Genomic DNA, 27,308 nt, shown 5'->3' with positions numbered 1-27,308 from the left:
CTCAATTCTCTCCCGCCTGTGCAATTACACCGCAGCATTAAAGCTATTTTTCATTGAAAGTCCCAAGGCTAAGTGAAAACAAATGAGAAAGCACAGATTCATAGTCCTTGGCCAGGCCATGACTCATGCATAATATAATAGAACTGCGTTTCTCACTAATTCACCCCTCTCTCACTCTACATAAAGGATTGACACTTGGTTTGCCGGGGTGCCACAAAGGAGCGGCTGCGCCTGAAAATGACATCCAACCAAAGTCAATAGTTACTTAAAAAGAGGCAAGGGGCGAGAACGGTGCAGAGGAAATGGCTGCAATGGGTTAGCCCGTAGAAGAGGAGTGGGATAAGGGGGAAGATCATGTAGGTCAGATAGGGACACAAGTCTGGCAGTGTCACACAAACACAGATACACAGACAGACAGACAGACACAGAAACACACAGACCATAGCCTCTGTCTGAAGAAGAAGCTCTTATACCCCTCTCTCTGACCGCTATGCAGATGTGAGTGAGACTGCCTCTCCCTAACCTAATGTCTCTGTTGTCGGATGTGGGATGTTAAAGGATGGGCTAACTAGGCTTTAATCACCGTTGAGAATCATTGAGAAATTAGTGGTATAGTAGCACTTAGAAAATGCCATTGAAAAACCATATTAATTAAAATTGTTGTTATTCACTGGAATTAAATAACTAAATCAGTGTAATTCACATTTTTGTTCATTTACAGATGTAGGATCTGAATTTGATCACTCTTTTATTGCTGACTTGTAGTGTATTTGCTTATCAAAAAGACTTCTAAAGTTTGGAATTTCCACTTAGAAATTTCAGACTTGATTTGCCCTAAAGAAAAATGTATCAACCCCTACAGAAATGTCCATTCATTTTAATCCACATAATAATTCAAATTTCCTTTTGCTGCAGGATTATTTTGCTGAAGAAAACTGGCTAAAATTAATGTCCTACATCGGTAACTGTCAAATCCATTGTTGATGATGACTAACAGAAAAGCATCATGGGAAATGAGGAAACAAATGATACGCAGGAATTTTCATTTCATAATATTATTTTGAACATTTCTTTGATAACATTCTACTTCCACACTGAGATTGAAGTACCAATTATGTAGTAAGAAGAAACAAAAACAAAGAGGGGGAGCACTAGCAAAAACAAATGAATATAATTGCAATAACCTGCCCCTAGGTAGGTAGCCTAGCGGTTAGGAGCATTGTGCCAGTAAACGAAAGGTCACTGGTTCAAATCCCTGAGTTGACTCCTATAAATTGCTCTGGATAAGCGTGTCTGCTAAAATGCAGTACGCACAACAGACAACAATTGTTACTTTGTGACACTGATCAACCAAACAGAATATCATATATGAATGACTGGTGGCAAAACAAATACAACTTGTGTTTAGGAGACACTGACAATGAGTCGCAAACACACGTGGTATTCCTTGGGTAAAAAGAGGTTTATGAGATACAGAATTCAACAGGACCGACCGCACATAAATCCATGGGATCACACAGAAAGATAACAATAACAAATTCATCCGATTCTACGTTACCTTTCAAGTAGAACGAAAACATTTGAAAAGAGTCAAGTGAACCCCATGCGTGGCTCATCAACGGACCCCAAAAGCACTGTAAAGAAATCAAATAAAAAACAAACTTTCCAGTGATAAAAGGGAGAAAAAAACTTGCCAGGTAGTTTGCTCCAGTCACACCAGGGTATGTAAGATCAAAACGAGTAACCAGTGCAGGCTGCAGGTAAGAAGTAAAAGACAACGTCACTCGCAAGTTAGGAAGACAAAAGAGAGATGATTATTACATAAAGATAGGGAGCTGCAGGCTATGGGGGTACACAGTCATACTCCACAGAGGGCAAAAGAGAGGGAGGGAGCCAGAGAGGGAGAGAGAGAAGGCGAAAATGAGAATGCAGGAGAGCAATGTTAGGGTTGAATGCGGATGAGAGAAAGTGAGTGTCTTACTTCCTGCATATGAGCCAATGAGGAAGGAGCCTCTAAGAAGCGCTCCCTTAGGGCCAGATTTAGTCATGTCCAAAGTCTGCAACTGTTTCATTCCCTTAACTGCTCTTAAGGGAATGGAAAACCGACAACAGATACAAACTTCTTGTAAAAAATGCTTAGCTAACCTGGCCCTCTAATGCTATAGCACCAGTTGTCCTCATTTCTATTTGTATGTTGGTTTTTACAAAGTTATAATTTCCCAAAGAACTCGAAATATAGTGAACCTAGACCACAACCCTATAACCCACCCAAACCCTAAAGCAAACTAGTGCCTCTTATGCACTGCTAAATGCTAGTCACTGTAACTAACTGCCGTGCCAAACCAGGAGAACGGCCTAGTGAGCGCAAGTTAGCTCTTACCTGCAGAATTACCAAGATAGGTCGTACTCTCACCCGATGCTGTGACACAAGTAGGAGGGGAGTACAAGTTATTCCTCATGGCTCAGTCCCAGCTGCCTTTGAATAAAATTGATATCAGAATAACAGTTTCCAATGCAACGTGCTAAAACACACAGAATTCCAACACCGTGCTATAGATAACAGAGTTCTCTAAGAAAAATACGAAATTATGGAAAGCAGCAAATGTGCCGCAAAGTTACATCCCTTACAAAGTCCCATTTTAATCAACAGACGAACCTAACTACACATGCAATCGTTGTAGAAACTCACCTTTCCTTTTGAGTTTTAGGGACTGACTAAAGAGAAAGATCCACGCGGTTAGAAGAATAGTCTGAATTTACCCGAATCAAAGCTTACCAGTACATAATGAATCTGCATTTCAAAATCTCCTCAACAACATTGAGTTTTTTGTCCACAGCCTGTCAACGACTCCATTCGGCTGTCATGGCAGATATTGGACCACTTTTGTCACAGTGTTGTTTCAAATCCAAGACCTGCTTCCGTTGATATCTGGTATCCTGTTTTGAGACCTTCTATCAGCGACAGTGGAGTTGGGACGGGCAGCATTTGATCTATTCCCTGTCAGCTGTTAAGTTGCTATCATCCAGACACTGGGCTGTCACGTCCAACTCAATAATAATATAACCTTGCAAAATATTGGTAATAACGCTGCAGATTTTCAGGCACTCTAAGCTATGAAAGAGAGTCGTCACTTTCATCAAAACCAGACTAGAATACTGAGTTTCTTTGTGACAGTTGAATCTGTGCTATTGAGGGCAAGGTTACCCACATACCCACAGAGAGAAAAAAGCTTACAGTATGTGTGATTTCTCCTCCATCCCTCTCAGTTTACATGTCACAGATTGCAAATTGGCTCCTATACCCTATTCCCTACATAGTGTACTACTTTTGACCAGGGCCCATCGGGCTCCGGTCAAATGCAGTGCACTATATAGGGCATAGGGTGCCATTTGGGACAAAACAACAAGTTGATCTGTTGCCTAATCTCCTCACAATACAATCTAAAGTAGACAGGGTAGTGCCCCATCACATCAGATATTTCTTTATCTAAACGAGATAGGGGACGTGGAGACTAAAAAGGCAGTCTGTAATAGTATCCAACACAATCTCCAAATAAAATTGAGGCTTCTAAGCCCACAAAAGATTCTATTACATGAGATACACAGGGGTCAAGAGAGGAGGCCAAAGAGAGGAGGCCAAGAACCGGACTCTTACAGGAAAGATATTATATCAGTCAGCCAAGTATTCAATGAAATATACTGCAGGCCGGTGTGTTACTTTGAATAAAATAAAATATATAGAATGTCTTTTATTTTGTGGCACCTTTATCTAGTAATAATTAACTATTAAACATTAATCCTATTACTGGAATATGAACCTCAGTTCTCTGCTGCTTTACCTTTGTTTTATAAAAATATAAAAATAAATAAAGATTAGACTATAGCCAGATTCAAATAATGAGAGTTTTCTACAAAAGTATTCTAACATTTTTATTTTTATTTCAATCACACCTTAATTCAAATTGAAATTAAATCAGAGACAAATCCAAATATATTGTCACTCAACAATCTACCCCCTGCAATTCACTAACGTCCTGTCCAGGGGGTGCTACAGATACAGGAGTCGGGCTACTGCCCTATGGGCCATTCTAAAACTGTGCATGATGTTTGTACTAATCAGAGGTGGTTAGCGTATATACATTCTCCTTTGATTCCCATTCTGTTCCCACATTGTCCCCAGCTGGCCAGCATTGTGCTCTGAGCTCCAGGGTAAAGTTACCCTGGGTATTGATCAATGATCAGCTTCAATCCAAACCTTAACCATTAATGGGGAAAATTATAAACTGATCCTAAATCAGCATCTAGGTAAACTTCACCGAACAGTATTCTAGCAACAATGGTTGTTTTAATGAGGCTTATTTAAAACTGAGCACTCATCGCCACCTGCTGTTCATCTACTTTATTACAATCAGGAAACACTTGGGAAGTGAATGAAAATGACTGAGTAAAATACAAGATAGTTAGGCAATTGGCTTGTAAAGTAATCTCCTTATTAATCTATTCTCATTGGTTGAGTGCCATAAAAACAACTCTATGGATAACTTTATTTAACATGAATCAATGAATGTATAAATACTTTTTCCATGTGGTCAAGCACGTCAGACACCCCCCTACTTTTGCATAACAGCAATGTTCTCCACAGCAGCAATGTCTGTTATTTATGCTAATAATGCACATTTGTGCTAATACATGTTAAATAACTTTTTGAGTGACGTACATTACCAAGTGCATTATACAGTATTATAAACCCGGGAAGTTTAGGTTCTGGATGCTGATTGGCTGAAATAGCATTTCAGCCGTGTGCATTTCAACCGTGTGTGTATCAGACAATATACCACTTGTTTACTGTTCTATTTAAATTGGTAACCAGTTTATAATAGCAGTAAGGCACTTGGGGGTTTGTGTTATATGGCCAATATACCACAGCTAGAGGCTGCATCCAGAAATGATAGAAAAGAGTTTTCTATCCTGGTCAGATCCTTTAGTCATTGAACATATGGGTCATGTTCATTAGGGCATGTAGTACACACTTAGAAAAAAGGGTTACAAAAGGGTTCTTCTTCGGCTGTCTCCATAGGCGTCGGGGGTACGCCAAATAAAAATATGATTCACCTTTTTTATATTTTATAAATAATAATTTATACATTTGGGTGAGGTTTTTTTCTCGCCTGAGTAGTTTCGTTTCACTGCCCAAAATAAAATTAAACCATCTAGTATTCAGCGAAATAACAACACAATGTCAAATACAGGTAGCCTAGTCAAATAATTAACATCCAGTCACATTAACCGTTACTCTCACGTGGGAAACCTTCACTTTTGCGCAGACATTTAGAAACGAAACACGACAATTTGAAAAATATGCCACGGCAAGTTTTTGGGGCGAGAATAAAGACGACTTTCGAGTAGTAAGACATGTATAAAAGCAACAGATACCATTAACCAACAGTTACCATTAAAACATGTTTTCTTCTATTGTGTTATTGACTGTACACTTGTTTATACAGACAATTCAGACAATTCCTTCATCAAACAACACTGTTTCACGACGCATCAGTGTCATGGCAGGAGATGTTTTGAAACAATTACTGCTTTGCATACAAGCCAGTGAATTATATGCGTTACAGCTTGATGAGTCGTGTCGTGGCGGGCCTGGCACAGCTCCTGGTATATGTCCGTTATGTTTCTGGGGGATCAATTAAGGAAGACATCCTCTTCTGCAAATCACTGGAAACCAAGACAACATGAGAGGATATTTTTAAAGTATTGGAAAGCTTTGTGACATCAAATGGACTTTGGTGGTCAAGATGTGTTGGTATCTGTACTGATGGAGCAAAAGCCATGACAGGGAGACATAGTGGAGTGGTAACGTGCGTGCAAGCAGTTGCTCCCGACGCCACATGGGGTGTACCCATGCATCATCTACCGAAAGGCTCTTGCTGCCAAGGGAATGCCTGACAGCTTGAAATATGTTTTGGACACTACAGTGAAAATTGTTAACTTTGTAAGGACCCTGAACTCTCGTGTATTTTCTGCATTATGCAATGATATGGGCAGCGACCATGTAACGCTTTTACAACATTCAGAAGTGCGCTGGTTATCAAGGGGCAAAGTATTGACATGTTTTTTTTAAATTGAGAGACGAGCTTAAGGTTTTTTTTACTGACCATAATTTTCACTTGTCTGACCGCTTGCATGATGACGAGTGGGTGATGTTTTTTCTCGCCTGAATGATCTGAATCTAGGATTACAGGGACTCTCCGCAACTATATTCAATGTGCAGGACAAAACTGAGGCTATGATTAAGAAGTTGGAGCTCTTTTCTGTCTGCATTAACAAGGACAACACACAGGTCTTTCCATCATTGTATGATTTTTTGTGTGCAAATGAACTCAAGCTTACGGACAATGTCAAATGTGATATAGCGAAGCACCTGAGTGAGCTGGGTGCGCAATTACACAGGTACTTTCCCGAAACGGACGACACAAACAACTAGATTCGTTACCCCTTTCATGCCTTGCCTCCAGTCCACTTACCAATATCTGAACAAGAGAGCCTCATCGAAATTGCAACAAGCGGTTCTGTGAAAATTGTATTTAATCAGAAGTCACTGCCAGATTTCTGGATAGGGCTGCGCTCAGAGTTTCTTGCATTGGCAAATCGCGCTGTTAAGACACTGATGCCCTTTGCAACCACGTACCTATGTGAGAGTGGATTCTCGGCCCTCACAAGCATGAAAACTAAATACTGGCACAGACTGTGTGTGGAAAATGATTTAAGACTGAGACTCTTTTCAATACAACCCAACATTGCAGAGTTATGTGCATCCTTTCAAGCACACCCTTCTCATTAGCCTGTGGTGAGTTATTCACCATTTCTGATGAACAAATATGTTTTTATATGTAAGATGGCTAAATAAAGAGCAAAATGATTGATTATTATTATATTATTATTTGTGCCCTGGTCCTATAAGAGCTCTTTGTCACTTCCCACGAGCCGGGTTGTGACAAAAACTCACACTCATTGTTATGTTTAATAAATGTATTGTATAGTGTTTGTGTGACAGGCTTACAATGATGGCAAAAAAACAACATTTGATAGTGCGCTGACCCTGGTGCTAGAGGGGGTACGCAGCTGGAGGTTGAATGTTTGAAGGGGTACGGGACAATAAAAAGTTTGGGAACCACTGCCTTAGGAGAACCCTTTTTGGGTTCCATGTAGAACCCTCTGTGGAAAGGGTTTTACATGGAACCCTAAAGGGTTCTAGCTGGAACCAAAAAGGGTTCTTCAAAGGGTTCTCCTATGGGGACAGATGAAGAACCCTCATTGGTTCTAGATAGCACCGTTTTTTTGTGTGGACAATGTTTAAGAGTTTCTTACTGGACAATTCCAGGTAGTCCATCCCTGTTCCAGTCCATTTTCTTACATTTGGTGCCTAATGAAATGAACATGACGACGTACTTTTGTTAGCAATAGGGCACCGAGTTGCACTAGTTATGAGAGGCTTACCAAAGACTCAGGACAGGAACCACAATAGCTTTTGAATGAATCAAGATAGTGAGAGAGGGGGAATGGCTAAGAGGAATGAGAGGAAGAGATAGGGAGAAAGAAATAGAAAGAACAAGGGAGAGATAAGAGAGAAAGAGAACAAGACTAACAGGGAGAGGAAAGAGGGGAACGAGGGACACCATGTTGGCAGCCACACATGGTGTGGTTTGGCAAGTTCTCGTCAGGGGCTTCCCAGTGAGCAAAACTGGTTGGCACAGTTTTGCTGTAGAAATTACTTATTTGTATCCAATTTTGCTCACTGGGTTGGGGGTGCAGGACAGGACATTTGCTGACCTTGAGCGGGGAGATATGGGAGTGGGACACGTAGCCATGCACATTCTCAATCTCCGAGAGGTTCTTCTCCGACACGTGCACCAGCTCAGGGGCGCGCACCTCGTTGGTCAGCCGCGGGAACCCGTGCTCAGGTGGAGAGTCCTCATCTTGATAGCGATACTGCTTTAGAAAGGAGGAAGAGGAAGAAGGAGGAGGAAAAGCGGTGGAAGGACAAAAGGAGCACAGAGGAAAAGAATAAAGAAACCATCAGAATGACAATAAATAATATATTGACATACATTTAAATTCCACTGTGAACCATGCTACTTGTAGAGAAATGTTATAAAGTCACATAATACATTGACTAGGCTACATGTACATATAGCCCAATTCTGTGGCCCAATGAAGTGAATGATGAGGCATCCTCTGTGATTGTTAATTCTACCCATGAAGTTCATATGGCACTGCTTCACCACTACTAAACCGTTGTGAAATGAGAGTGAAATCTGTGTCCCATTGGGGATCTCGGGGACAGAAGGTAAGGGAGGTCTTTGCCAGTGAGCATGAATCTGCGACAGCCTATGTAAGTGTGAACATGTGGACTGAAACATGGTAGCCTTATTCTAATTGGATAGAAAGTGGGAAAGTTGCACTTCTTTTCACAGTGCCTTTTTGTGAAATAACTAGCACCGGGATTCAATCAAAGGCGTGTTGTTGACAGATGCATTGCATTTAAATACAATTTCCCTCACCCTAGCAGAGATGGCATTCACGGTAAAGCTGAGGAAGGCAGCTCGAGCATGAATGACCTATAAAAGTCAAGTGCAGTGCACTTGCTGACAACTCCCATTGGATTGAATCATGGCTCAGGTGAACATTGCTACAGTTGGTAGCAATGACAAGAGGAAATGACTGAAGGAGTGTCTTGATGAAGTGATTCTCTGAACTTGCCTTGGAATACAGTATGCTACCATATCGTTCTTATGGCAAAACAAGACAACGCTTCCTTTCTCTTCTGATTGTCTGTCTTCCTGCCTACACATAGGTCATATCATGGCAAACTAATTCAGCTTGATATTTCGCATGTGTTTCTGGATGTAACATTTTCTATATTCATGCCTAAAAAAAACAGGCAAATCTGTCTATTATAAACCTACTAAGATAACTCTTTGAATAATACAACTATATACACTGAGTATACAAAACATTAAGAACAAATCTATTGATGTCACTTATTAAATCCACTTCAATCAGCAAACATGAAGGGGAGGATGGGCAAGACAAAATATTTAAGTGCTTTTGAATGGGGTATAGTAGTAGATGCCAGGCGCACTGGTTTGTGTCAAGAACTGCAACGCTGCTGGGTTTTTCACGCTTAACAGTTTCCCGTGTGTATCAAGAATGGTCCAGCACCCAAAGGACATACAGCCAACTTGACACAACTGTGGGAAGCATTGTAGTCAACATGGGCCAGCATCCCTGTGAAACGCTTTCGACATCTTGTAGAGTCCATGCCCCGACGAACTGCGGCTATCCTGAGGGAAAACCTGCAACTCTATACTAGGAAAGTGTTCCTAATGTTTGGTATACTCAGTGTATATGCCCACATAGCTCTAAAATGTTCAAACCAACTCGAAACAATATCGAATAAATATATTTCCATCAAGCTCATACTGTACGTCCAGCATACTGTATACTGCCCCTAATGTCAACCTATTTGATCCTGATGGAGTGATAAGGGACAATATCCCCAAGGCCTGAGTGCCTTATGATATGATATGAAAGAAGTGAAGTCATCTCTGTGTACAGCACAAGAGTGGCTAGTGGCATGCGAGTGGCATGGATGGGTGCCCTGCCAGAAGCATGGGGAGAAGGATGGCATGAAGATGGGGCCCGAGGGACAGTGTGAAGGTCTCTCTCTCACCCAGGGAGTGCTCATCAAGGCGGGGTTCATGCATGCCGGGGGCGGGCCAGTGTGTGGGGACCCCTGCACCGCTGCCGGCCTGTTCTGTGGACAAGAGAGAGCATTCGAGAATTGACCACAAGGGGGAAACCCTTAACATGATATCTGCACAACAATACAAAATGTCTGCTATGCATCTCCATTCTATATGTGGTACAGGCATGGCTCAGCTGGTAAGATCGTGGTGCCAAGCATCCTTGGTTACAATTCCACAAACACATACTATTGCTTTGGATAAAAGCTTCTAGCAAGTGGCATAAACTGCAAAAGATTATCTTATGGCCACAGAAATTATTTGAATTCCAAAATGATGTGCAATTATCATAACATAACGCTGAATCCATTTTACCATCAAAATTAACTTTGTTGTATCAGAGGACCTCTATCCCAAGGGAGAGCCGGGTCGTATATATCACGTGTCTAAGAGTAGGAGTGCTGATCTAGGAGAATTTTTGCCTCATAATGAATCAGATCATTATGGACAGGAAGGACCTGATCCTAGCTCTCCTACTCTGATACAGATGATACATACGGGCCCCTGTATACTTCAGCTGATGATATCTTTCAATCTCTAAGTTAAGAGGACTTGAAATTGTACTGTGTCTCAAGTTAAACAACACATTTGTCCAACTCAGGAATGCATGTAAACTCAGAAAAACGTGTTATGCAAACGGAAAAAGGAAACAGTGCACGTAAGAGCACTGAGATGCCGACACACACACACACACACACACACACACACACACACACACACACACACACACACACACACACACACACACACACACACACACACACACACACACACAGAAGAGAGGGGTGCATGTGGGGAGCCGAGTGCAGTGCCCGGTTACCCTGTGACAACATGGCCACTCCAGATGAACAAAAGAGCAGATAAAGGAGGCAGATAATTTCACATACACATTTTCAGAAGGAATTAAAAGTAGTATGGGTTGCTTTTCCATGACCAGAAGAAAATCAGTTGCACTTTACATTCCAGGGCCCTTATTACAGTGTAATTATTCCTGTAATTACAGCAAAACAAATATTGTAATTACTCATTATTACACTGTACTTCGGGGTTACTTAGGGTTATGGCTAAAGAAAGGGTTAGTGTTTAATGAGTAGTTACAATACTTCTTACACTGTAATGACATGAGTAGTTACACAGTAATAATGGCACTGTAATGTAAAGCGTTACTCAGAAATCTCATTAGCTCTAAATGTATTCTGTGATTCTTTGTCACATTCTTTTTCTGTTTGGGTATAATTGCATTTCATTCCATCCCCCTGCAGAGCTACCCTGAGTATACAAAACATTAAGAACACCTGCTCTTTCCATGACATAGACTAACCAGGTGAATCCAGGTGAAAGCTATGATCCCCTTATTGATGTAATTTGTTAAATCTACTTCAATCAGTGTAGATGAAGGAGAGGAGACAGGTTAAAATAATATTTTTAAGCCCTGAGATAATTGAGACATGGATTGCGTATGTGTGCCATTCAGAGGGTGATTGGGCAAGACAAAAAATGTAAGTGCCTTTGAACAGGGTATGGTAATATTAGGACGTTCTTAATGTTTGGTATACTCAGAGTATACCGATGCAGTGATATGCTAATGTGTGGTAGACCCATAAGTAGGCACAGTTTACTTGAAGTTGTTTAGATACTGTATGATGGATAACACATATATTACCACCAGGATTGTAATGTCTTTGTATTACAAGTAACCACTACACTTTGCACCAGTAACTACTTTAAACAAGCATTTGGCGAGTTGTGAGGCCACGATCTGCAGCTGAGTACTGTAACTAACAACATTTTGGTTACCAGAGTAGTTCTGCAATAACTATATTGCATTAGAGTGAGGTAATGTAAATTGTTACCCATTAAGACTGACTTTTTATAGTGGCCTACATGTTCAGGCTGCCAGAATCTCTCAAAATCATTGAGGCATCATCCAGAAAGAGCAGAGCTCAGCTAAGCTTTTTCTCCCTTTGAACATGAGTCATTTTGAGCCACCATTGACAACAGTGTGTGTGTGCATACAAAAAGATGATTGCCAAACTCAATGCATGCAGAGCATGGTGGTATAGTGAAAAGTTGTCTTTATTCAAAGCATCGGAAATGTATTCAGAGTTAAGAGATAGTTTAAAAAAATATATATTTTAGTATGTTGTTCATTAGTCCACTGTTAATTTGGGCTAGTTTTAGAGTTTGTTAGAGTTTTTAGTTAGGGCTGTCAGAGTTAATCAGTTAACTCAAGTGAACTTTTTGTAATTTTACCTGCACACTTTCAATTGTGATTAATTGCATTGTCTGAAAACATTCAAAATACACCGAAAACATCAAAAATACATAATCTATACAGCTAAAAACAACAATGTGATGTTAAAACAAGTTGAAATTGAGGTAAAAGAAATGATTGGATTCAACCACCTCGGTAGCTTGCTAGCAAACATAAAACCCAAACATTGGAGCGATTTAGACCAGACTGTATGCTGGAAAAACACTTGGTTTGTTCATTTAGATTAAAACGAAACCGCTGTTAATTAAATACGAACACCAAACGTGTTTTAGCGTGGATTCCGCAAGGGCTAGCTGGCTGTACTACAGACACCTGTTGTCGTCGTGGGAAAGACTAATTGTTATCTTTTTGTAAAACAACTGGTTGCAGTAAAGAGCCAACCTGGATACTAAGGAGATCCTGCAGGAAATTGACGTGTACCAACAGCTTTACGCTATGGAGGAACAACATACTCCATCATGGAAAGATCCGACTTTAACCCGACAAAAAAAAAGAAAAACAGATTAATCTACAGACACAGACGATTTACTTACCATTGAATTAGAGGCTAGTGCTCTGGTTGGAATCCATGCAACACTGGAAAAGTTGTGTGAGGAGATAGCAGGGCTGAGGGGTAGTTTGGAGTTTAGCCAGAGTGAAATTCTCACGCTCCAAGGAGAGAACAAGGCACTCACAGCCAAGGCTAAAATCCACGATTCCAACATGGATTGTCTACTCAGGGAAAACAGGGTGATGAAGGAGTCGCTACTAGACATACAAAATCGTAGCATGTGTGAAAATCTATTTTTTTCTGGGATTCCTGAGGACGCATTCAAGAATCCAGAGGGCGCGATCAGAGAATTCATGCCATCCGCCTTGAAACTTCCTATAGACTGTAAACAAGGTGGCTTTCCACAGAGTACACAGACTTGGAGCTCGGAGCGACAAGACCAAGGGTCCCCGACCGATCATCGCAAAATTTGAACACTACAAACAAAAAGAGCTGATCAGTCTCAATGACCAATTTCCAAGGGAGATAAACAAACGTCATAAGAGACTGTATCCGGTACAGAGGCAACAGAGGGAGAAGGGTAAGCGTGCCTTTCTCATTGTGAACAAACTCTTTATAGATGGACAGCTATTCCGAGACAGCTCCATAACACCATAGCTGTACTAAATTCTACTGGGACTTCAGGTTACGAAAAAAAGAAAGCATGGGAACTGTAAAAATGTGAACACTATAAAGTGGATATGAAAACACACGTACTCATTTACATGCTCGCTTACACATACACACGTATACATACACACACACACACCTTATCTCACTCTCTTTCTCTCTTTTCTCTTCTCTTCTCTCCCTCTTTCACCTCTCTCTCTATTGTCGAGAACTGTTTTATAATTTAATATGTTTCATGTTTGTCTATCATTTTTATGTATTTGTCTACAAGTTTATATATGTTTACAACAAGCAAGGGGATGATATCAGAATAGGGGCATTGGGGAATAATAACATATTGTAAGGAATACATTTGTACTGTAGTGAAGCCATCTCTAGAGTAATGCAAGGTCTCTTTCATGATCATGTGAAACGTCAATTGCTATGGAAATGCTGGGATGTGTTTTTCAATGATGTTAAAGGTAATAATGATGCAACTATGACGGTGATACGATATGGATTACAATTATCATCATGAATATTACGGCTATACGCACTACATGTTACACACATAGACACTCAACCATGCAAATTGGCGGAGTTATTATTTATTTGGACAGCACACATTATAGTCGTACTCTTATACAGACATTGTGCATACTCTCACTAAATCACATCCAATATCATACACATCAACCTACTCAGATTTACTACACACGTAATATCTTGTCTCAATTTTCTAACATCTGTGGCATTGGCTCACAGGCAAACAGACAAGGAAATAAAAAAAATATTGCTAGAACCTATTTATTGAGTTTTAAATATCAGACTTTTGAAACCTTTAATTTTGACCGTCATAATACCTCTGATGGCAGTAACTTTACAAGTACTAATTATGGTCAATTTAGACTGAGAATAGTATCTAGTTATGGTAAGGGGTGAAATAAGTATAGCTAGTTATAATTGTAACGCTTTAGCAGATTATAAAAAAATAACATCAGTCTTTACGTGGCTAAAAGAAAAGGAATACAACATATACTGTTTACAGGAAACTCACTCTACATACTTAGACGAAGTTGCATGGAAAAAGAAATGGGGTAGTGAAATCATTTTCTGTCATGAACAAAGGAACTCAAAAGGTGTGATGATATTAATTAACAAAAATGTTGATCTGAATGTGCAAATAGTCAGCAATGATTCGCAAGGAAGGTGGATCTTTTTGAATATGAAAGCGGACAAAAAAGAGATTTGGCTCATTAATCTATATGGTCCAAATCAGGATGATCCATACTTCTTCGAAAATATTTATATCAATTTATTGAACTTACAGGCAACAAATGATCATGTCATTATGGTAGGAGACTATAACACAGTGTTAAGTGCCTCAATGGACCTTAAAGGTAATCCCTCTAGAAACTATCATCACCGTGCCCTTAAGGAAATCACAAATATTATGGACACATTAGAAGAGACTATGGATATTTGGAGACTAAAAAACCCAGAACTAGTGAGATATACATGGAGGAGACTTAATCAAGCTAGTCGTCTTGACTACTTTCTTGTCTCTTTCTCTCTTGCATCAAAGGTTAAAAAAGTTTTAATAGGAGACAGAATGTGATCGGATCATCATCTAATTGGCCTTCACATAACTCTTATAGAATCTCCACGTGGACGGGGATATTGGAAATGTAATCTAAGTTTACTGGAGGACAACTTATTTTTAACTAAGACAAAATTATTTAGAACTGAATTTTTCCAGTATAATATAGGTTCAGCAAATCCCCTTATTGTTTGGGATACCTTTAAATGTACCTTCAGAGGTCATTCAATTCAATAAACTTATTCAAGAACGATCTAATGTTGTCACGCCCTGATCTGTTTCACCTGTTCCTGTGATTGTCTCCACCCCCTCCAGGTGTCGCTTATTTTCCCCAGTGTATTTATCTCTGTGTTTCCTGTCTCTCTGTGCCAGTTTGTCTAGTCATGTTTAGTCAAGTCAACCAGTGTGTTTTTCCCATACTCCTTTTCTATTCTCTTTTTATAGTTATCTCGGTTCTGACCCCTGCCTGACTCTGGACTACTTTCCTGCCTGCCTGCTCTAACCTTGATTCTGCCTGCCCTTCTGGTTTTGACCTTTTTGCCTGTCCACGACCATTCTCTTGCCTACCCTTTTGGATTAATAAACATTGTAAGACTCCAACCATCTGCCTCCTGTGTCTGCATCTAGGTATCGCCTTGTGCCTTGATAAATGTAATCTATTACAAAAATAAAGCAAACTGGATGGGATTTGGAGAAAAATGCACAAAATTCTTCCTGAATCTCCAATACAGGAAAGCTAACAAAAATCATTTGCAGAAACTCGTTACTGAAGACGTCATCTATGATTCTCTGAATTATATTTTAAAAGAGGAAGCTAAATATTTTAGGCAGATGTTCTCTTTTCCGTCTCACCCTCTCCCACTGAATGAAGATTACGGTAAGGAATTATTTCCAAATAATATTTAAAAAATTGAAATTTAAACAAATGTACAGAATGATCAGTGCGAAGGCCAAATTACAGTGGAATAACTTTTTGAGGCTATTAAATCCTTTCAGACTGGAAAAACCCCAGGGCTTGATGGCATACCGGTAGAGGTATATCAAGCCTTTTTTGATATACTAAAAGCTCCATTGTTAGATTGTTTTAACTACTCCTATAGAAATGGTAGTCTGTCAGGTACTCAACAGGAAGGTCTGATTTCTCTACTATTAAAACAAGACCCAGATGGCAAATATAAAGATCCAGTCTATCTAAAAAACTAGAGGCCCCTTACACTTCAATGTTGTGATGCAAAAAGACTAGCAAAATGCATAGCACTCAGAATGAAAAGGGTTTTAGCAGGTATAGTTCATCCTGATCAGACAGGTTTTTTACATGGACGATACATTGGAGATAATATACGAAAACTACTAAAAATAATAGAACATCATGAAACATCTAAGAAGCCAGGCCTGGTATTTATAGCGGATTTTGAAAAGACATTTGATAAAGTAAGACTGGATTTTATTCATAAATGCCTGGATTTTTTCAATTTCGGTGATTCTCTCATAAAATGGGTAAAAATAATGTATAGCAACACCAGGTGTAAAGTAGTAAACGGCTACTTCTCAGAGAGTTTTGAATTGTCAAGAGGAGTAAAACAAGGGTGTCCAATGTCACCATATCTATTCGTTATGGCCATCGAAATGCTAGCTATTAAAATCAGATCCAATATCAACATTAGAGGATTAGAAATCCAAGGCTTAAAAACAAAGGTGTCCATGTATGCCAATGACTCAAATTTTATATTAAGTATGCAATGTCTCATTGAAGATTTAGATAACTTGCCTGTACTCTCTGGACAAAAACCTAATTATGATAATTGTACAATATTACGTATTGGATCTTTAAAAAATAAAACTTTTACATTACCCTGCAGTTTACCTATAAAAATGGGCTGATGGTGAAGTAGACATACTTGGTATTCATATCACAAAATACACTGCTCAAAAAAATAAAGGGAACACTTAAACAACACAATGTAACTCCAAGTCAATCACACTTCTGTGAAATCAAACTGTCCACTTAGGAAGCAACACTGATTGACAATAAATTCCACATGCTGTTGTGCAAATGGAATAGACAAAAGGTGGAAATTATAGGCAATTAGCAAGACACCCCCAATAAAGGAATGGTTCTGCAGGTGGTGACCACAGACCACTTCTCAGTTCCTATGCTTCCTGGCTGATGTTTTGGTCACTTTTGAATGCTGGCGGTGCTTTCACTCTAGTGGTAGCATGAGACGGAGTCTACAACCCACACAAGTGGCTCAGGTAGTGCAGTTCATCCAGGATGGCACATCAATGCGAGCTGTGGCAAAAAGGTTTGCTGTGTCTGTCAGCGTAGTGTCCAGAGCATGGAGGCGCTACCAGGAGACAGGCCAGTACATCAGGAGACGTGGAGGAGGCCGTAGGAGGGCAACAACCCAGCAGCAGGACCGCTACCTCCGCCTTTGTGCAAGGAGGTGCACTGCCAGAGCCCTGCAAAATGACCTCCAGCAGGCCACAAATGTGCATTTTTATTGTCAATCAGTGTTGCTTCCTAAGTGGACAGTTTGATTTCACAGAAGTGTGATTGACTTGGAGTTACATTGTGTTGTTTAAGTGTTCCCTTTATTTTTTTGAGCAGTGTATATAAATAAGCTCTCCACAATGAATTTCAACAGAAAACTTGTAAAAATAGACAGGATCCTGCAACCATGGACAGGTAAATATTTATTGAAAAATTGCCCTGATTAACTCCTTAGCCATATCTCAATTTACTCACTTACTTATGGCGCTGCCTACTCCTGATGATTCGTTTTTATAATCATATGAGCAAAATATATTTTTGCTTTATCTGGGACGCTAAACCTGACAAAAGAAAGCGTGCCTATCTATATAATGAATATGAATTGGGTGGGTTGAGATTATTAAATATAAAAGCACTAAACCTAAACCTCTCTAAAAGCTTCACTTATGTACTAAAATGGCGGCGGAAGAAATGGCAGCAGTTTTACGGGCGTCTAACCAATTATGCTATTATGTGTTTTTTGTCACGTTATTTGTAACTTATTTTGTACATAATGTTTCTGCCACCATATCTTACGGCAAAAAAGAGCTTCTGGATATCAGGACAGCGATCACTCACCTCGGATTAGACAAAGATTTTTTCTTCAACAAGCAGGAAGCACAGGATATACTGCAAACACCCAACAAGGCCGACATCCCCGTCGGGGCCGACATTCCCGGTCTATAAAAAAGTGGTCAGATGAAGCGGATGCTAACCTACAGGACTGTTTTGCTATCACAGGCTGGAACATGTTCCGGGATTCTTCCGATTGCATTGAGGAGTACACCACATCAGTCACTAGCTTTATCAATAAGTGCATCGAGAACATCGTCCCCACAGTGACTGTACGTACATACCCCAACCAGAAGCCATGGATTACAGGCAACATTCGCACTGAGCTAAAGGGCAGGCGGGACTCTAATCCGGAAGTTTATAAGAAATCCTGCTGTGCCCTCCGACGAACCATCAAACAGTCATACTACACCGAATCATACTACACCGGCTCCGATGCTCGTCTTATGTGGCAGGGCTTGCAAACTATTACAGACTACAAAAGGAAGCACAGCCACGAGCTGCCCAGTGACACGAGCCTACCAGACGAGCTAAATCACTTCTATGCTCTCTTCAAGGCAAGCAACACTGAGGCATGCGTGATCATGCTCTCTGTAGCCGACGTGAGTAAGACCTTTAAACAGGTCAACATTCACAAGGCCGCGGGGCCAGACGGATTACCAGGACGTGTGCTCCGGGCATGTGCTGACCAACTGGCAGGTGTCGTCACTGGCATTTTCAACATATCCCTGATTGAGTCTGTAATACCAACATGTTTCAAGCAAACCACCATAGCCCCTGTGCCCATGAACACTAAAGCAACCTGCCTAAATGACTACAGACCCGTAGCACTCACATCCGTAACCATGAAGTGCTTTGAAAGGCTGGTAATGGCTCACATCAACACCATTATCCCAGAAACGCTAGACCCACTCCAATCTGCATACCGCCCAAACAGATCCACAGATGCCCTCCTCCCACCTGGACAAAAGGAACACCTATGCGAGAATGCTATTCATTGACTACAGCTCAGCGTTCAACACCATAGTACACTCAAAGCTCATCACTAAGCTAAGGATCCTGGGACTAAACACCTCCCTCTGCAATTGGATCCTGGACTTCCTGACGGGCCGCCACCAGGTGGTGAGGGTAGGTAGCAATATATCTGCCACACTGATCCTCAACACTGGAGCCCCTCAGGGGTGCGTGCTTAGTCCCCTCCTGTACTCCCTGTTCACCCACAACTGCGTGGCCAGGTACGACTCCAACACCATCATTAAGTTTGCAGACGACACAACAGTGGTAGGCCTGATCACCGACAACGAAAAGACAGCCTATAGGGAGAAGGTCAGAGACCTGGCCGGGTGGTGCCAGAATAACAACCTATCCCTCAACGTAACCAAGACTAAGGAGATGATTGTGGACTACAGGAAAAGGAGGACCGAGCACGCCCCCATTCTCATCAACGGGGCTGTAGTGGAGCAGGTTGAGAGCTTCAAGTTCCTTGGTGTCCACATCCCCAACAAACTAGAATGGTCAAAACACACCAAGACAATCATAAAGAGGGCACAACAAAGCCTATTCCCCCTTAAGAAACTAAAAAGATGGCATGGGTCCTCAGATCCTCAAAAGGTTCTACAGCTGCAACATTGAGAGCATCCTGACTGGTTGCATCACTGCCTGGTACGGCAACTGCTCGGCCTCCGACCGCAAGACACTACAGAGGGTAGTGCGTACGGCCCAGTACATCACTGGGGCTAAGCTGCCTGCCATCCAGGACCTCTACATCAGGCGGTGTCAGAGGAAGGCCCTAAAAATTGTCAAAGACACCACCCACCCCAGTCATAGACTGTTCTCTCTACTACCGCATGGCAAGCGGTACCGGAGCGCCAAGTCTAGGACCAAAAGGCTTCTCAACAGCTTTTACCCCCAAGCCATAAGACTCCTGAACAGGTAATCAAATGGCTACCCGGACTATTTGCATTGTGTCCCCCCAACCCCTCTTTACACTGCTGCTAATCTCTGTTTACCATATATGCATAGTCACTTTAACTATACATTCATGTACATACTACCTCAATTAGTTAGTTAGACAGTTAACCTATTGTTCCTAGGCCGTCATTGAAAATAAGAACGTGTTCTTAACTGACCTGCCTAGTTAAATAAAGGTTAAAAAAAAAGAAGAAAATAAATCAATAAATTGCCCGACTAACCGGTGCCCACGCACATTGGCTACCCGGACTATCTGCATTGTGTCCCGCCACCCACCACCCGCCAACCCCTCTTTTACGCTACTGCTACTCTCTGTTTATCATACATGTATAGTCACTTTAACCACACCTACATGTACATACTACCTCAATTATCCCGACTAACCGGTGCCTGTATATAGCCTCGCTACTGTTATAGCCTCGCTACTGTATATAACCTCACTACTGTTATTATTCACTGTCTTTTTACTGTTGTTTTTTATTTCCTTACTTATCTATTGTTCACCTAATACCTATTTTTTACTTAAAAATTGCACTGTTGGTTAGGGCCTGTAAGTAAGCATTTCACTGTAAGGTCTACACCTGTTGTATTCGGCGCACGTGACAAATAAAGTTTGATTTGATTTGATATTCAAAAGATTTACTTGAACCCTAAATGGTTCTCAAGTAGAATACTAAGAAAAGCTCATCCATTGTTAGAAAATGCCCCTTTTGCCTTTTCAAAGTATCCCTATTTTTCAAACAAGCATTGCAGAGCTGGCTACAATTTCAATTTCATCCCCCTGAAAAGATAGAGCAAATATTACAACAAATATTATGGCTGAACTCAAATGTCCTGGTTGATAAAATACCTGTATTTATGGGAAAGGGTATTTTGTTTTTAAATAATATTGTAAATTGGAATGGAGTTATCAGAATTGTCCCGGGAAGGTCTGCTCAATCCAAGAGTACAACCAATTGATTACAGCATTACCCCAAAAATAGAGGAGGCAGGTGGCAGTGGGAGGAGGTAGGGAACTGGTCTGTCTGCCCAATATAAAGGATCAAAAGTGGCGGTGGAATAAAAATACCATAAATAGGAAAGTATACCAGTTTCATTTGAGGACCAGGATGTTGACAACTGTGCCATACAGATTGCAAAATAGTTGGGAAGAGATTTTTGATGTATTCCATGGTACAGGATGTATGAGTTGATATATAAAACAACGCAAGATTCAAGACTTCGTGCTTTTCAGCAAAAAAAATGTTTTCTCTCTTTTTAAATGTTTTTTTATTTCACCTTTTTTTAACCAGGTAGGCCAGTTGAGAACAAGTTCTCATTTATAACTACAAAGCTGTGCGACAAAAACGACAACACAGAGTTACACATGGAATAAACAAACATACAATCAATAATACAGTAGAAAAATCTATACACAGCATGTGCAAATGAGGTAGGATAAGAGAGGTAAGGCAATAAATAGGCCATGGTGGCAAAGTAATTACAATATAGCAATTAAACACTGGAATGGTAGGGTGTGCAGAAGATGAATGTGCAAGTAGAGATACTGGGGTGCAAAGGAGCAAGATAAATAAATACAGTATGGGGATGAGGTAGATTGGATGGGCTATTTACAGATGATCTATGTACATGATCATGATCTGTGAGCTGCTCTGACAGCTGGTGCTTAAAGCTAGTGAGGGAGGTAAGAGTCTCCAGCTTCAGAGATTTTTGCAGTTCGTTCCAGTCATTGGCAGCAGAGAACTGGAAGGAGAGGCGGCCAAAGGAAGAATTGGCTTTGGGGGTGACCAGTGAGATATACCTGCTGGAGCGCGTGCTACGAGTGGGTGCTGCTATGGTGACCAATGAGCTGAGATAAGGTGGGGCTTTACCTAGCAGAGACTTGTAGATGACCTGGAGCCAGCGGGTTTGGCGACGAGTATGAAGCGAGGGCCAGCCAACGAGAGCATACAGGTCGCAGTTGTGGGTAGTGTATGGGGCTTTGGTGACAAAACGGATGACACTGTGATAGACTACATCCAGTTTGCTGAGTAGAGTGTTGGGGACTATTTTGTAAATGACATCACTGAAGTCAAGGATCAGTAGGATAGTCAGTTTTACGAGGGTATATTTGGCGGCATGATTGAAGGAGGCTTTGTTGCGAAATAGGAAGCTGATTCTAGATTTAATTTTGGATTGGAGATGCTTAATGTGAGTCTGGAAGGAGAGTTTACAGTCTAACCAGACACTTAGGTATTTGTAGTTGTCCACATATTCTAGGTTAGAACCGTCCAGAGTAGTGATGCTAGTCGGGCGGGACGGTGCGGGCAGCAATCGGTTGAAGAGCATGCACTTAGTTTTACTAGCATTTAAAAGCAGTTGGAGGCCACGGAAGGAATGTTGTATGGTGTTGAAGCTCGTTTGGAGGTTTGTTAGTACACTGTCCAAAGAAGGGCCAGATGTATATAGAATGGTGTCGTCTGCGTAGAGTTGGATCAGAGAATCACCAGCAGCAAGAGCGACATCATTGATAAATACAGGGAAGAGAGTCGGCCGGAGAATTGAACCCTGTGGCACCCCCATAGAGACTGCCAGAGGTCCGGACAACAGGCCCTCCGATTTGATTTGATAGCCAGGTGGAAAGCATGGCCAGCCGTGGAAAAATGCTTATTGAAATGATCGATTATCGTAGATTTATCAGTGATGACAGTGTTTCCTATCCTCAGTGCAGCTGGGAGGTGCTCTTATTCTCCATGGACTTTACAGTGTCCCAAAACGTTTTGGAATTAGTGCTACAGGAAGCAAATTTCTGTTTGAAAAAGCTAGCCTTAGCTTTTTTAACTGACTGAGTATATTGGTTCCTGACTTCCCTGAAAAGTTGCATATCGCGGGGGCTATTCGGTGCTAATGCAGAACGCCACAGGATGTTTTTGTGCTGGTCAAGGGCAGTCAAGTCTGGGGTGAACCAAGGGCTATATCTGTTTTTAGTTCTACATTTTTTGAATGGGGCATGAATATTTAAGATGGAGAGGAAAGCACTTTAGTTCATTTTCTTGGTTGTTGGTGCATTGGGGGGTTCTTGGGGGTGGGGAATGGAATTAATTGTATTTTTTATTTTTTTGTTTTCTGTGGGAGGGGTCTCAAATGGTTGAGGGACAGCTATTGGGGAACTGTGGGGGGATCTTGGAGGATTCAGGTTCACGTTTTTTGGACTGGTGGGAGATCTGTCAATGTGCTCTTGAGTAGAGCATTGACCCTGGATACTTCTGTGTGTCGCTCTGAATTGGAGTCTGTTGGATGACTGGTGTGGTGTAGTTGTTGAGCGTCTTCACTGCAAGTATATTGTATGTTTCGGATATTCAATAAAAAAAATATTTTAAAAAAGAAAAGAAAAAAGTGTGATTTATCAATTTTGCTAACTGTTACTTTGGACAAAATCAAGCCGTCAATATTTGTGTAGCTTTTTTTTTTTTTTTTTTTTTTTTCAATTTAATTTAACCTCCTTTTCTACCCAATTTCGTGGTATCCAATTGTTAGTAATTACTATCTTGTCTCATCGCTACAACTCCCGTACGGGCTCGGGAGAGATGAAGGTCGAAAGCCATGCATCCTCCGAAACACAACCCAACCAAGCCGCACTGCTTCTTAACACAGCGCGCCTCCAACCCAGAAGCCAGCCGCACCAAGGATATCCCTACTGGCCAAACCCTCCCTAACCCGGACAACGCTAGGCCAATTGTGCGTCGCCCCACGGACCTCCCGGGCGCGGCCGGCTGCGACAGAGCCTGGGCGCGAACCCAGAGTCTCTGGTGGCACAGCTAGCGCTGCGATGCAGTGCCCTAGACCCCTGCGCCACCCGGGAGGCCCATTTGTGTAGCTTTTTGTCCAAAAAATCTTCAATTACAGCTCAATTAGAGCAAATTCTGAATTATCCATTAATCGTGATTAATCACAGCAACACCTGTAATTAACTCGGTTACATGTTTTATTGTTTAACAGCCCTACTGCTAATACAATCCAAAACAATTGTACACTTCAGCAGTCCCACTTTCAACATAGAGCAAAAACATAATGTATTAATAACTATAGCTACATTAATAGCTATACGGCATGTGGCAGTATCTATAGTGTACGGCACAATTGGTATTAAGAGGTCATAGTGAAAAAGCTTATGTAAGCAAGCACAAGATCAAAGACCAGGGCCATATCTACAAGGGAACAACCAGGACGCAGCTGACTTGAAAGCTGTTTAAAAATGACTAGAAGGCCAGTGACCTCCAAGAGGAGTACTGGAACATACTACCACCTAGGCATTTTCAGTTATACTGTGGTTGCAGAAACATTGTAACATTATATATGTCATTAAAAAAAACTAACGCAACAGTGACCTTTTTGTCTGAAATGATTAACCTTTGGTTGCATGAAAAACACATTGGATAGGGTGTGGGTGGGATTGGGTGATTGTTAAGAAATTATATTGGGATTCCTATTGACTGTACAAATCATACACTGTAACAGATTTATTTAGGTTAGTGTCTGTTTCTCGTCAGTCCATACGGTCAAAAGGTTTATTTTTATTTTGCACATATACTGTACAAGCCTCATAGTTATCCTAGTAGAAGCTCTATGTTGCTTCCTGGAAAGTCTCATGATGATGCAAAGCCAGACTGATGCACCCAAAAACGAGACTAAACACAATATATCTTGAAAACTCAAAAGTTAAGAATACACTGTAAAAAATAGTTTTCGAGTAAATGCCCCTTTAAGATGGCTTTTTAATCACATTCAGTACAGAGTACAATCTAACATTATAGCATATTGGTTACAGCCAACAGACAACAAACACACAAAAAACAACCACCCTTGATAGAACGTCAGATCTGAAACTTTGACCCCAGGGCATGGACTCAGTTATAGCACTTAGACACGTAGCACGGTTAGCTGCAGGGTGAAGTTTCCCCTATGTACAGATCTAGGATCAGTTTCCCCTTCCCCGATCCTAACCTTAACCATTAGTGGGGTGAATGCAAAACTGACCCAAGATCAACGTCTAGGGGCATCTTCACCCTAATCCGCATGGTTTAGCCCACAGACGTATACTATAACGCTGAGTGACTACTGCTCGAGGGGCGAGAGAGAGAGACTCAGCTGACAGCTGGTTAAACTGTGAGAAAATGTATTCTTGCTTCGTAAAATGAGGAATGCAAGACTGAATACATATTGAGGTTCCCCGGGGAAAATATGAGCCTATTTATACACGCAAGGTTTCAACTGTAACTCATTACACAGCACAGCCTGTAGACAGCCTGCACAGCCTGCAGACAGCCTGCACAGCCTCTAGACAGCTTGCACAGCCTTGAGACAGCCTGCACAGCCTCTTGACAGCCAGCACAGCCTCTAGACAGCCTGCCCAGCCTCTAGACAGCCAACACAGCCTCTAGACAGCCAGCACAGCCTATTGACAGCCAGCACAGCCTCTAGACAGCCTGCACAGCCTCTAGGCAGCCTGCACAGCCTCTAGACAGCCTGCACAGCCTCTAGACAGCCTGCACAGCCTCTAGAGAGCCTGCACATCCTACTCTAGGCAGACCAAATTAAAAGGCAATTGTTACCGGCATTCAAACTTAATGGCCACGGAGCACAGGAATATAAGGAGATGTAGAGACTTTCATAAGGCAGGGGAGGTGAGTGCAGAATGGATCCAGTCTACCAGTTAATCTGATCTCAGTGAGACAGAGAGAGGGATGGGGGGGGTATTGTACTACGATGATGACGTTGTAGTACATGAGTGTACAGTACATCAATGTATGTGGGAAATCAATACATGGCATCTTTGGAAAGGCTACCACAGCTGCTCAGCAGGCCTAGCAAAGTTCGAGAGCTGCACGGCAGAACAATGTCCCAGAAAGAACAGTGATTCTCCATTCCTTGATGGCCATTGTGTAAGGGAGTTGTATTAGTGAAAAACCCAACTGGGCCACTTTCAACTCCAAGACTGCAGATAACTCATACAAACCAATAGGATTTTTTGGGGTAGTAGCAATGAACTTTCTGTTCCTAACACGTATTTGCGGTGTGTGTACAGACAGATATATATTGCCGGCCACAGTGCAACGGCCTGATGCAAGTTTGACATTGAGGGTCAGTTCACCAAGCAACTTACTGTTCTACTGAACATTTAACATTGAGATACAGCCTCTAGACAGCCTGCACAGCCTACTACCTTTGCAAGATGAAATACTGTTGATTGGGTAATGAAGTTAAACAGGCAGAAGTGTATCACAGGCATAAACCCAGTTTTAAATTGGATTTCTATGATGTTACTCTACAATGATATCATACAAAAGGTCAAACAGGTTTCCTGTGCCGTGTTATTAGTGAGGTGGTTGTTAGGTCTTTTGAATACCGAGACAGAATGTTCAGAGAAAACTAATGTTCAGGGAAAACGTTGAGGGATAGCGTCAAAGTGATCTGTGAAACTATTGGGACCAGTGATGATATTACAGCTTCACCTGCTACTGAGAAGAACTGTCAAGTACTAAACCTACTAACATAATCCTATGACAAGGTAGGCGTAAGTCCCAAATGGCACCCTATTCCCTACATAGTGCACTATGTAGGGAATAGGGTGCCATTTGGGACACATACATCATGTTCTCCCAAGTGGTGCAGCGGTCTAAGGCACTGCATCTCAGTACAAGAGGTGTCACTACAGTCCCTGGTTCGATTCCAGGCTGTATCACATCTGGCTGTGATTGGGAGTCCCATAGGGCGGTGCACAATTGTAAATAAGAATTTGTTCTTGCCTAGTTAAATAAAGGTTACATGTCTACTACATATGATCTCTCTCTGAAAGGGGTCAAGGGAGACTACATTTCTGAATTAATCAAACAAATGTGCCAGTACTGTATGATGGCTCTTTACTGGAATGCACTACATTATGCAGAGGTTTAATGATGTGCTGTAGAGTTTCCTGATGAGCTGTGCGCTGCTCATGTACAGAGAAATGCTGTGCTGCACTCAGTGTGCTGAGGGTCAGAAAGGCTCAGCTCGTGGAGACGTGATGAGACCAGAATGTGAGGTGGGCTGATTCTGAGCGGATGTGTTTGGAATCTCCTCGTGGTTGCGTGCACTGAACCCTTTTCCGTGGCTTTAAATACAAACTCATCACTCTGCCAGACCTAATTTCTGTTCTCCAAGACGAGAAGGGTGGGAGGAAGGGAGGAATAGCTGAGTTAGGAAAAATAAGGAAAGCACCTGCCCTCTCCTCATATGGTTCGAGAGTTCTACTTTCATTACTGTTTTTATTCAATTTCTGACTTAATTTATTTCTGGTGATAAATGTATTTGAAAATTAAGGCGTGACCTTGTCCCTTATCAAAATATAATTTACTGTAAATCCATTTAAAACTGTGTGACGTTTCGGT

At 41.4% G+C, this 27,308-nt stretch overlaps 1 protein-coding gene across 1 annotated transcript in view; it reads right to left on the bottom strand.

Annotated features, from left to right (window-relative positions):
- Positions 1 to 9,825, bottom strand: part of LOC120056955 (disks large homolog 2) — a 166,182-nt gene extending 156,357 nt beyond the window's left edge. The window contains exons 1-2 of the mRNA XM_039005263.1: positions 9,743 to 9,825; positions 7,840 to 7,998 (exon numbers count right to left, since the gene is read on the bottom strand). Of these exons, the coding sequence (XP_038861191.1) occupies positions 7,840 to 7,998; positions 9,743 to 9,772 (189 nt within the window). The 5' untranslated portion in view covers positions 9,773 to 9,825. The remainder of the gene's footprint in view (positions 1 to 7,839; positions 7,999 to 9,742) is intronic.
- Between the last annotated feature and the right edge of the window lie 17,483 nt (positions 9,826 to 27,308).

Source organism: Salvelinus namaycush, chromosome 12, assembly GCF_016432855.1.
Source record: "Salvelinus namaycush isolate Seneca chromosome 12, SaNama_1.0, whole genome shotgun sequence".
NCBI lineage: Eukaryota > Metazoa > Chordata > Actinopteri > Salmoniformes > Salmonidae > Salvelinus > Salvelinus namaycush.
This window is presented reverse-complemented; position numbering and strand designations above follow the sequence as displayed.